General features: G+C 41.8%; 1 protein-coding gene across 1 annotated transcript in view; it reads left to right on the forward strand.

The window, feature by feature from the left end:
* cfap206 (cilia and flagella associated protein 206) overlaps nucleotides 1-13,424 on the forward strand; it is a 58,798-nt gene that overhangs the window by 12,592 nt on the left and 32,782 nt on the right. Inside the window, exons 3-6 of the mRNA XM_060856906.1 lie at nucleotides 2,230-2,313; nucleotides 7,420-7,510; nucleotides 10,578-10,766; nucleotides 12,346-12,504. Of these exons, the coding sequence (XP_060712889.1) occupies nucleotides 2,230-2,313; nucleotides 7,420-7,510; nucleotides 10,578-10,766; nucleotides 12,346-12,504 (523 nt within the window). The remainder of the gene's footprint in view (nucleotides 1-2,229; nucleotides 2,314-7,419; nucleotides 7,511-10,577; nucleotides 10,767-12,345; nucleotides 12,505-13,424) is intronic.

Below are 13,424 nucleotides of genomic sequence, written 5' to 3' on the forward strand. Positions count from 1 at the left end.
GAAGGAGACCAGAATTGCATGCAATATTCCAACAGTGGTCTAACCAATGTCCTGTACAGCCGCAACATGACCTCCCAACTCCTATACTCAATACTCTGACCAATAAAGGAAAGCATACCAAACGCCTTCTTCACTATCCTATCTACCTGCGACTCCACTTTCAAGGAGCTATGAACCTGCACTCCAAGGTCTCTTTGTTCAGCAACACTCCCGAAGACCTTATCATTAAGTGTTTAAGTCCTGCTAAGATTTGCTTTCCTAAAATGCAGCACCTCGCATTTATCTGAATTAAACTCCATCTGCCACTTCTCAGCCCATTGGCCCATCTGGTCCAGATCCTGTTGTAAACTGAGGAAACCCTCTTCGCTGTCCACTACACCTCCAATTTTGTCATCTGCAAACTTACTATCTGTACCTTTTTGCTCGCATCCAAATCATTTATGTAAATGACAAAAATTAGAGGACCCAGCACCGATCCTTGTGGCATTCCACTGGTCACAGGCCTCCAGTCTGAAAAACAACCCTCCACCACCACCCTCAGTCTTCTACCTTTGAGCCAGTTCTGTATCCAAATGGCTAGTTCTCCCTGTATTCAGTGAGATGTAACCTTGCTAATCAGTCTCCCATGGGGAACCTTGTCGAATGCATTACTGAAGTCCATATAGATCACATCTACTGCTCTGCCCTCATCAATCCTTCCTCAAAAAACTCAATTAAGTTTGTGAAACATGATTTCCCACGCACAAAACCATGTTGACGATCCCTAATCAATCCTTGCCTTTCCAAATACATGTACATCCTGTCCCTCAGGATTCCCTCCAACAACTTGCCCACCACCAACGTCTGGCTCACTGGTCTGTAGTTCCCTGGCTAGTCCTTACCATCCTTCTTAAACAGTGGCACCATGTTAGCAACTTCCAGTCTTCCAGCACCTCACCTGTGACTATTGATGATACAAATATCTCAGCAAGAGGCCCAGCAATCACTTCTCTAGCTTCCCACAGAGTCCTAGGGTACACCTGATCAGGTCCTGGGGTTTAGCCACTTTTACCTGTTTCATGACATCCAGCACTTCCTCCTCTGTAATCTGGACATTTTGCAAGATGTCACCATCTATTTCCTTACAGTCTATATCTTCCATATTCTTTTCTACAGTAAATACTGATGCAAAATACTCATTTAGTATCTCCCCCATTTTCTGCGGCTCCACACAAAGGCTGCCTTGATCTTTGAGGGGCCCTATTTTCTCCCTGGTTACCCTTTTGTCTTGAATGTATTTGTAAAAATTCTTTGGATTCTCCTTAATTCTATTTGCCAAAGCTATCTCATGTCCCCGTTTTTGCCCTCCTGATTTCCCTCTTAAGTATACTCCTACTTCCTTTATACTCTTCTAAGGATTCACTCAATCTATCCTGTCTATACCTTACATATGCTTCCTTCTTTCTCTTAACCAAACCCTCAGTTTCTTTAGTTATCCAACATTCCTTATACCTACCAGCCTTTCCTTTCATCCCAACAGGAATATACTTTCTCTGGATTCTCGTTATCTTATTTCTGAAGGCTTCCCATTTTCCAGCCGTCCCTTTACCTGCAAATATCTGTGCCCAATCAGTTTTCAAAAGTTCTGCCTAATACCGTCAAAATTGGCCTTTCTCCAATTTAGATCTGGTCTATCCTTTTCCATCATTATTTTAAATCTAATAGAATTATGGTCACCTGCCCTGCCTTATTTCCCAAGAGTAGGTCAAGTTTTGCACCTGCTCTAGTAGGTACGTCCACATACTGAATCAGAAAATGTTCTTGTACACACTTAACAAATTCCTCTCCATCTAAACCCCTAACACTATGGCTGCACCAGTCTATGTTTGGAAAGTTAAAATCCCCTACCATAACCATCCTATTTTTCTTACAGATAGCTATCTTCAACAGCTATAACAACATGTTTATAATCAAGTGTATATTGTATGTGTTTGTGGAAGCAAGTTACGGGAATGCCCCTGAATTCCTAATATGTAATCCTGGCAAGATACACTGGGCATTGGGAGCACTAAAGATGCAAATTTCCTCTGGTGATTGAAATTTTTTTCTGAGTTACATATCTTTCTTTATGTTGCTTTACAAAGCAGCCTGCTGTCTCTTTAAAAGCTAATATGCAGAAAACAATGCACTCTGTAAATAAACAGAATGGCAAACACCTAGAAGTTATATGATGAATCTATTTTCTAATAGGTTAAAGCCGTTGTTCTGGATCCAAGATATGAGTTCAATGTTGACAGAACCCTCACGAAGACTGATGTTCGCAAACTCATCACGGTAACTGTTTAACTATGCTAATGTTGTCTGTGTGAAAACTAAACAATGATCTGTATTTTGCCCACATTGGTTTTCTTCCTTTTCTTGTCCTTCACAATAAAGTGGTAACTCATGCGGAGTTACAGTCCCATTTCCTTCATACATTATTTAGGTGATCATTTTGTATGTAAGCTTAAGTAATGATTGGAGATGAACTGTTCACCCAAGAAGCTAACACAGCTGACCTTTTCCCTGGTTGACATGCTTCCAGTCCCACCAGAGGTCACTGTAGGTCACTGTATGCAGGATCACAGTAAGGGCAATTTTAGCATGTCAGCTGTTGCTTTCCATTGAGTTCAACTCACTGAATGCATACCAAAGGTATAACTGTCGGGTGTACATTCAGCAGTACAGCACAACAGAGTGATTTTACTAACCAAGATAGCAGATGAGTTCAAAGTATTTTAAAAGCAAGAATCTTTTAAAACCTTTTAAAAAGAGAGCTTGTGCTTGCAAAGTTTATGTGCTGTAGCCTTTTGTAGAAACATAAAAAGCCCAAAAGCCAAACATCGTCAGCTGCTTCAAGAATGGCCATCATAAAGTCAGAAGTTGGGATATTTGCTGATAATTGCGCAATGTTCGGCATCATTCACAACTCCTCAGATAGCAAGCAATCCTTGACCAAATGCAGCAAGACCTGGACAACATCCATGTTTGGGCTGAAAGTTGCCAAGATTTGAGCCACACAAAATCCAAGCAGTGACCATTTTAAACAAGAGACAATCTAACTTTTGTCCCATGACATTCAATGGCATTACCATCAACTCTGGGTGTTCCTATTGATCAGAAAATGAACTGCACGAGGCATTAAGTACAGGGAATCTTACAGTCACTTCCTGTCTCCCCAAATCATGTCCACCATCTACAAAGCACAAGTCAAGAATATGATGGAATACTCCCCACTTGCCTAGATAAGTGCGGCTCTAACAATACTCAAGAAGCTTGACATCATCCAGAACAAAATAATCTGCTTGTTTGGCACCACATCCACAAACTTCCACTCCCTACACCACTGACACTTGGTAGCAGCAGTATGTACTATCTACAAGATGCATGTGGAAATTTACCAAAGATCCTTAGACAGCACCTTTCAAACCCACAACCAAATCAATCCAGAGGACGAGGGCAGCGAATACATGGGAACAATACCACCTGTAAGATGCTCTCCAAGCCACAGACTATCCTGATTTGGAAATCTATCATTGTCACTTTAGTGCTTTTTGGTAAAAATCCTGGAATTCCCTCCCTAAATGGCATTGTGGGTCTACCTACAGCACGTGGACTATAATAGTTCAAGAAGGGTAACGATTGCTGATCCAGCTAGTGGTTCCTACATCACACGGGTAAAATCAAAAAAGTGCAGAAATCCAGAGTTACCAGTTAATTAAGATATCAGGTCCATAAACACATGACTGTCACACTTTTTTTTGGTCATTGATAAGAATGAACAGTCGAATGCCTGGTGTTGCCTAACTTCTCAGGGGCTAAATTTAATTTAACCTGTCTAGCAGGTACCCTGTATAGGGAGGGCAAATTGAGTTTGGCATTGAAGAGTAAAAAGCAGGCAGTGTATATTTGAGGCTGAATGTATCCTTTGAGTTTTCTCTGCTCTAGCTTTTTAAACTGATTGTGTCTGGACTGTTCCCTGACTGTTGACTTAGCCCACTCAAAAATGCAGCATTTTTGAACCAGTCTTTTCCAATCCTCACAATCCCGACTGCTCTAAGTTACCTCTGACAGGTACAGTACTTGTGGTGAGACATTCTGATTATGAGGATGAAATGAAGTGATATGTCACTGAGCAGCCCACGTGGGTGTGGTTCCAAGTAACTTTTATCTCCATCACCTTGCTACAGTACCTGGAAACATTACCCTTGTTTAAAAACAGAGGTGTGTAATTAGCTAAACTGCTTGTGCAGAGAAACAGCATGAACCAGGTAGACCAAATGGCCTTCCTGCCTCTATGCTATACAAACCACTGAATTAATGTTAAGTAATTATTGGCCATTTTTCTGGCGATTACTGACCTTTTCTAGTTCCATAGAACATAGAACAGTACAGCACAGTACAGGCCCTTCGGCCCTCAATGTTATGCCGGCCTTTTATCCTACTCTAAGATCAGACTAACCTACATACCCTTCATTGATCTATTTTCCATGTGTCTATCCAAGAGTTGCTTGAATATCCCTAATGTATCTGATTCTACTACCACCGCTGGCTGTGCATTCCACACACCCACCACACTCTGTTAAGAACCTACCTCTGATATCTCCCCAAACCTTCCTCCAATTACCTTAAAATTATGCCCCCTCATGAAAGACATTCTGCCATGGGAAAAAGTCTCTGGCTATCCACTCTATCTATGCCTCTCAACATCAAGCCACCTCTCATCCATCTTCGCTCCAATGAGAAAAGCCTTAGCTCTCTCAACCTTTCTATATAAGACATGCCCTCCAGTCCAAGCAGTATCCTGGTAGATCTTCTCTGCACCCTCTCTAAAGTTTCCACATCCTTCCTATAATGAGGCAACCAGAACTGACCGCAATATTCCAAGTGTGGTCTAACCAGGGATCTATCGGGATGCAGCATAACCTCACAGCTCTTTAACTCAATTCCCCTGCTAGTGAAAGCCAACACACCATACGCCTTCTTAACAACTTTATCAACTTGGGTGGCAACTTTGAGGGATCTATGGACATGGACCCCAAGATCCCTCTGTTCTACCACATCGCCAAGAATCCTGTCTTTAACCCTGTATTCTGCATTCAAATTCAATCTTCCAAAATGAATTTCTTCACTTTTCCAGGTTGAACTCCATCTGCCATTTACCAGCACAGTTCTGCATCCTGTCAATGTCTTGTTCCAACCTACAATAGCCCTTCACACTATCCACAACTCCACCAATCTTTGTATCACCAGCAAACTTACTAACCCACCCTTCCACTTCGTCATCCAAGTCATTTGTAAAAATCACAAAGAGCAGAGGTCGCAGAACCATCCCCAAAGAACACCACTGGTCACCAAGCTCCAGATTGAATACTTTCCATCTACGACCACCCTCTGTCTTCTATGGACCAGCCAATTCTGTATGCAGACAGCCAGATTTCCTGTGTCCCATGCCTCCTTACTTTCTGAATGAGCCTATGATGGGGACCCTTATCAAACACCTTGCTAAAATCCACGTACACCACATCCACTGCTCTACCTTCATCAACGTGATTTGTCACATCCTCAAAGAATTCAATAAGGTTTGTGAGGCTTGACCTGCCCCGCACTAAGCCATGCTGTTTATCTCTAATCAAACTATGGTTTTCCAAGTAATCATAAATCCTGTCCCACAGAATCCTCTCTAATACTTTGCCCACCACTGACATAGGAGTCTGTAATTCTTAGGATTATCCCTATTCCCTTTCTTGAACAAGGGAATAAAATTTTCCACCTTCGAATCATCCGGTACTACTCCAGTGGGCAATGAGGACGCAAAGATCATACCCAAAGGCGCAGCAATCTTTTCCTTCGTTTCCTATATCAACCTTAGGTATGTCCTGTCTGGACTAGGGGATTTATCTATCGTTATGTTTTTCAAAATTTTCAGCACATCCTCCTTCCTAACATCAGCCCTTCCTGCCAAATCAGCTAAATAGTCCCTACTGCATTCATTTTCCCAGGCTGTCTCTTCCCTTTCTGATTCAGGAACACTTAGCTTAGATTTCCTACAGTGTGGAAACAGGCCTTCAGCCCAGCAAGTCCACACCGACCCTCCGAAGAGCAACACCACCCCCTCCCCCCCCCAGACCCAACTCACTCTGACTAATGCATCTAACACTGTGGATAATTTAGCATGGCCAATGCACCTGACATGCACATCTTTGGATTTTGGGAGGAAGCGGGAGCATCCAGAGGAAACCCGCGCAGACACAGGGATAATGTGCAAACGCCACACAGGCAGTCGCCCGAGGCTGGAATTGAACGTGGGTCCCTGGTGCTGTGATGCAGCAGTGCTAACCACTGCGCCACCGTGCTGCCCCACTTAGCCCTGAGGAGTTCCCTTCCCTTTACTGGTGTTCTATTTCCCAATAATATTCTGATTAGCTGACCAGGGAAGTGAGACATGTTGTGGTTGAGGCAGAAATCGATATTCCCAGATTACCGTCTTTCTGCTTGCCGTAGAATGGCAGAACCAAACTACACTTTTCACTTGTTGTAAACCATTGAGGACCCCACAGGGATTGCCAGCTTGCACTCTTTGAAACATAAAGGATTCTTAAGGGGCTTGACAGGGTAACTGCTGAGAGGAGATTTCCCTTCATGGGAGAGTCCAGCACCAGGGGTTGCAGAATAAAGGGACACTAATTTAAGACTGAGACAAGGAGGAATTTCTTCTCTCAGAGTGTTTGGAACCCCTTGCCACAGACAGCTGTGGGGCCAGAGTCCTTGTGTGTATTTAAGGGTGAGATAGGTGATAGATTCTTGATCAATAGGGGAATCAAGAATTATGGGGAAAAATGCAGGAAATTGGATGTGAGGAATGTCAAATCAGCCATGAACCTCTTGAATGATGGAGCAGACTCATGGGCAGACTCCTATTCATATTTCTTATGGTCTTATGAGGGTTGCAATAACAAAGTGGGAAAGAAATTCAAATAGGGTCAATGCGCTCTTGCTTGTTAAATTTTATTCACTCACTTGACCTTTTACCATGTTAGAGGTGCTATAAAAATGCAAGTCATTGATTTTGGTGCATACATAGAATGATGTATTCATAATGATATAAAAGGATAACATTCGGTCCATCAAATGCTTATAAGTTATGGGCCCCCTCATCATAAAACCTGAACTCACAAGCCTGGATGTAATAGTTGGCCATTTTTGTCACACAGCGAGGAATAAGTTAACTAACCTTGTGTCCTTCTATTGCATGTTCCCGGCATCTTGTCATCTTTATGTTGAACCATAAACCAGAACTTTAGAGGTACAACTGTGGATTTTCTGTCCTAAATGGATAATTCAGAATATTTTTAATTTCAATTTTGCTTTTTAACAAGACCATCAACACTTATTTTCTAGACTTGTGTGGACAGATTGCTTGAAACACAACGGTCATCTCTTGACACAATCAAGATGCAAGTTTACTTCGATATGAATTACACAAGTAGAGGTCAGTTTCCCTTATTACCTTTTTCAGGCAAACTGCTTTAAAAAGTTAGGTTGATCGAAATTGCTAAGCTTGAAGTCAACCTTCCATTGGACTGTATTTTCTTTACATCTCATCTTTTTGGGCTCTCTCAGCATTCTGATCTGTCCATTTTACATTTGCAAAGGTCAAGCATTTTGAAAAGAAATGTACTCCCCATATCTTTTAGCTGTTTCAGACTGTACCAGACAAGTTAGAGACAAATTGCTCAGAAACCCAAGAAAACCTTATCTCTATGAAGTACTTAGTAGGTCAAGTGACATCCATAGAAACATCAGCAGTAAACGTGTCAAGCATTTGTCCCTTCTCTCAAGAGAATTTTGCAGTGAACTTGTCATGAACTTGTACCTGTACCTTGTGGTTGGATATGAACACCACATTCTGATACCCCTTTAAACATACCCTTTTGCACAGACACAAACAAAATGTCTACCCAGTGACATTTTCTGCTTCAACTGTTTTCTCTGCCACTCTGACAGTCTAATAATAACAATCTAATCCTCAAATAACCTATTCCACATCCTGGTAGAATGGGTGAGCTTTCAGAGGCATCTGCTGCAGTGAGGTTTCAAGCATGGTTTGAAGGAGGTTTTAAAAGACTTTGAAACTGTAGATGGTTAGAGCACAGAAGGAGCTCATTCATCCCTTTAAGTATTGAGTCACATCTTTGCACAAGGGATCGAGAATAAATCCCAATGCTCCCTTCACTCTCTTGAGCCCTGCTTCTACCTTTACCTCAAATTCTTCCCTTTAAAGATTTACCAGTCCCTTATAACCATTCTCTGTGGCAGTGTCTTCCAAAGTGCTACGATTCTTTCTGGAAAGAATATTCTCTTAACCTCTTCTCACTGTCTCATTGACAATTGCTCAGTCAAGGCTCCCCCGTCACAGGGAATTGACTTTCTGTATTCACTCAATCAAAGTTCTTCAGAATGTTATAAGGCTGGTGTGAGGGTAAACTTGGAAATAATTGTCTAAATCTGAGCAAAAAGAATAAGAAGAAAAGTCATAAAGAGATAAAGATGATTTAAATATTCTATAAATCTACAGGAAGTAATAACAAAATGAAGCAGGAGGGATTTTTTAAAAGCTTTTAAAAATTATATTGAATTTGCCTGTGACTCACTTTCAAATGTGACATGTCGGAAAATATGGGAAATACTCCCATCAGTGTGTATAAGCAGGTTGGGCTAAAGTTTTTCAATTAAGAATTATATACAAGAATGCATGCCCCTTCAGATGTAATACAAATCAGTTGTAAATAGCCCTTTTGCTTAAAGTATACAGTGTAGGGCCATTACAGGACCTGGGTACAAACTTGTGAAGTTATTCCAGGTCATAGAGTCTTTATTTTTAGAATTTTAGAATATAATTTTTACTTGATACAAAATGCCAATGCCCAATCTTTCCAAGCCCATTAAGGTGTAAGCAGTGAACCATGTAATAAAAATGGCAAGTGTGGAACAAAACAAAAACACTCATTCACTAATCTTCCTTTTGAAAATGCTGTGCCCACACCCTGATAGAAGTGCCAATTAGACAGTCCACTGAAACATCAATAACAGCGGCCTCATCAATTTCATACCTCTGGAGATGTCAATCAAGAAAAGTCAACAATTGACTTTAGTTTTCTAAACAGATACCCATGATGAGCAAATTCTTTTGTTGGCTTGGGCTCACAGCCAAGCCTCATTTTGAGAGGATAAGGGACCATTGTAGACATTTAGGGAGACTTCAGTCAGCATTGAGTTGGCATGGAGAGTACAAGGGGCCATGGAGGTATTTAATGGGAAGGGCAGAGATGAGGGGAATGTGTGCATGATATGGCGTATATTGGAAAGTATAAATGGCCATGGAGAATGGACAAATGGTGGGTTGGGGTGGGGTTGGGGGGTTGATATAGGGTATGTCCAGTGAGGTGAGGGAAGTGTAAAGGATCTAAAATCTTCTAAGCAACTGGGGAAAAGTTCCAGAGAATAAAAGTGGACCTTCTAACCAACCCACATTGGCACTTGTCTACCCACTGGGGAGTAGCAGACATGAGTCCACCCACAGTCAAGCAAAAGAGTGTGGTAAGGAGCCAAAAGAGAAACAAAAGATGAGTCAGGAGGAGGTTTAACTAGAATAGCAGTATGATCACCAGCAGATGCTCTCTAATCAAATGGTGGCAGAAGTTAAGATCTAAAGTTGTTGAACTCAAGAAAGCTGAAAAGTGTCCAATCAAAACTGAAGGTACTGTTCTGAGCATGCAATGAGTTTCATTGGAACAATGTAGGATGCTGAGAACAGAGAGGGCACGGTGAGGATGTGGGGGAGAATTAAAGTGACAGCCATTACAAACATGAGCTGTGGACTTAACATAGGTGTTCTGCAAATCAGGCACCAAATATGGATTTGGTCTTCCCTGGGATATAGGGATCATACCATAAGCATCAAATAAAGTATATTAAATTGACAGAAGTACAAATAGTAGCTGTGTCACCCAGAAAGGGATGTTTAGGCCTTAGACAGTGAGAAGGAAATGGATAAAATGTAGATGATGTATCTCCTGCGCTTGCACAGGAAGGTGCCAGGGGTGACTGAGGAGTCAACTTATCACAGAGGAAGTTGTGCATTTAACATATTGAGTGGAAAAAGAAAGGAACAGTGTTGGGTGTTGGCATCACACTGGAGGCAGGAGAAATAGCAGAGAAAGATCTGATAAATGTGGAGGTTTATGGGAATGGAAGATGAGGACAAAGGAAACCCTATCCTAGTTCTGGAAAGGAAGGAAGATGGTGAGACCAGAAATGTGGGAAATTACACAGTCACAGTTGAGGAGTCTGTCAACAACAGTAGCAGAGAATCCTTGGCTGAGCGCAAAAAAAAATTCACTCAAACTTATTGGGTTAATGTTCGCACTTTCCACACAATAACTAAAGAGACCATGAGAAATGACACTAAAAAGTTGCAAATATCTTTCTATATATCATTCCTATGTTTTTGTGGAATTAAAAATTAGCACTGAACTGTTTTCATTACCCCACTACAGCGGAATTTCTCGCTGAGCATCGCAGTGTCTTGGAATCTAGGTTGGCCCCAGTATGCAGAGAAATCACAGACAGTCGCGCTAGGACACGGGATGAATTTGAATGTCTTTACCGTAAAATTGTAAGCTACATGCTGCTCCATTCAGGCCTTGGCTCTCCCACTGAACTAAGTGTAGTGAGAGAGGCAACCGGTAGGTGATGTAATTTCTCTTCATCTTTTAATATGTAACAAAAACTTGAATGTAATCAAATATTCTTAACCCCCTCCATCGAAGTGAAAACTGACATGGAACCATGTATTCAGAGAGGTGACTGGAAGCATGCCCAAAGTGGTGCATTTTGAAAGGAGTGAGATAGGTAGGCACGCAGAAAGGCTTAGGGCAGTGCTTCCTCAAGTTCAGGCCAGGACCTCAAGTGGGGTGGTTTGGAGGTTCTGATGAAGCAATGATAGACATGGAATCCTGAGCAAGTAATCCCAGCTGTACCCCTGCTCTGACATTTCCAAGGCAGAGTTTACACCAACTTTTTGACCATGAGATGAGGGTCACAAAGGGAAAGGTTTCAGAAGCAGTGGTTTACAGGAAGCATTTCAAAGTTTGGATCAAGTTAGATGAAGGCATGAGAAGCAAAGGCAAAGGTCACAGGATGAAGGGAAAGCTATGGTCAAAAGAATGGATTTTATGTATTAACGTAATTGCAGTGATTGCAGTGGAAGGGGAAATCTGAGGCGTTTGCAGCATTTTAAATGAAGCTAAGGATTTTGTTATGGATGCACTGAATGGATAGGGAATTAATGCTGGAGGTGATGAAACTTAGTGTCATTTCAGAAGAACTTTAATTATTCAGACATTTGCAGAATATGAGGGACTGATAAGGAAAATATTAGATCACCCAAACCCAGAAGTGATGAAAGAACAATGGAAGGATTTGAGCACCAAAGTTGTTGAGGTAGAATTTGAGATCAGTCAATATTCGAAGTGAGCAGTTTTGCCTAATAAGAACCTCCAATCCTGGCTGAGTTTAGCTTTGAAGTTTAACTTGGAGTCATATAGGACACTAAGGTTGTGCCCTGCTGTGTCCAGCTGAAACAAACATGCCAGGATTGGGATGAGATAAAGTGTGGAGACTGAATTGGAGCAAATTCTTACCTACATGTGACTTTGGGGCCTGATCAAATGTCCAATGACTCATCTCAGTGCGAATCCTGAGGTCAGGGCTAGTTGGAAAAATATTCTGGATGTCATCAATGGACAATGTGCTCAAGGAGCAACATGTGGATGACAAGGAGTGTTCCAAGTATGGAGTTTTAAAGTGCTCACAGGTCCACCGTGAGCAAGTAGGAAGGATGATCCTTAACTGAGAGAAGCCACTCACTGAGAATACTGGACAGTTAGTGAGAACTACAAAGCTGCAATCTTATTCAAATATTGCTTCCAGGTTGTGATTTGACAAGTTAGGGCAGACGTTTTTTAGGTGGCACACTTTTCAAAGCATTGACGGGGAACACCAATTGCCACCTATGCTTGCTGTCCAATAGTGAACAAAACTGCTTGTGCTCCGAGAGTGTTAGCAGGCTAAAGGTAAGATTTCCACTCGACCAGACGGCTGGCAATGCCATCATCCTCAAAGTGACGAGGAACTGAACAACGAGCAGACTCCAGATTGCAGATTTTGTTGCACTCTCTCTCTCTGCTAATAGTATCCTTCATGAAGTATTTTTGCTGATGACATAATGCACCTTATTTTTCCTGTCGACTTTTCTTTACTTAGCTGCTCTGCAAAGTGTTTTTCCACAAGTGGAACTGGGTACCTTTCTTGCTCTCACAAAAAAGGATAAGGAGCGACAGTTGAATGAACTAAGCATGATTGTCACTGGCATTCGGCTGTTCAATAAGAACTGTAAGAAGGGTGGTGAAGGCATTGATGACTGTAAGTACTGTATTGTGAAAAAGATTCCAAACCATGTAGTTAGGCTTCTAGATTTGACTGTTAAAATTCTAAAGAAAATTTTCCCTAAATTCCACATTTTGAATATCAATAGGTCAACCCTGTATCCAATTTTGATGTAAAATTTCATTTGTTTGAATTTAAGGCTCCATGATCACAGTTGTCCAAGTATATGCAATTGATCATTTATAAGGAATTTTCAGATTCTTAAGCTTATCGAGCAGCGGTGATTTGATATGATACATAAGTTTAATTAAGCAAAGAAAGTACACAACCTGCGATATTTGAGTATGGCTCACTGATTAGATTAGATTCCCTACAGTATGGAAACAGGCCCTTCAGCCCAACCCGACCCTCTAAACAGACACCCACTCAGACCATTCCCCTACCCTATATTTGCCCCTGACTAATGCACCTAACACTACGGGCAATTTAGCATGGCCAATTCACCTGACCAGCATATCTTTGGATTGTGGGAGGAAACCGGAGCAAACTCGCGCAGACACAGGGAGAATGTGCAAACTACACACAGACAGTCGCCCGAGGTGGGAATCAAACTTGGGTCCCTGGTGCTGTGAGGCAGCATTGCTAACCACTGAGCCACCATGCCACCCACGATAGGGAGAAACTTGAAATTGGCACAGAATGTGTCAATCTCTTTCAAGTTATGAAAGCAACTCTTTCAAGTTGTAAAGTAAAATAGCTGGGAAACACCCTCAACTACTTTTGGTTCACCTTGCAACTGAAGAAGACTGTTCCGTGACTAGGACTGCCCTCTGACTCTGAGCACATGTTGCAATAGCTGCAAATGTGTTGCTGGTCAAAGCACAGCAGGTTAGGCAGCATCTCAGGAATAGAGAATTCGACGTTTCGAGCATGAGCCCTTCATCAGGAATAAGAGA

Source organism: Hemiscyllium ocellatum, chromosome 3, assembly GCF_020745735.1.
Source record: "Hemiscyllium ocellatum isolate sHemOce1 chromosome 3, sHemOce1.pat.X.cur, whole genome shotgun sequence".
Classification (NCBI taxonomy): Eukaryota; Metazoa; Chordata; class Chondrichthyes; order Orectolobiformes; family Hemiscylliidae; genus Hemiscyllium; species Hemiscyllium ocellatum.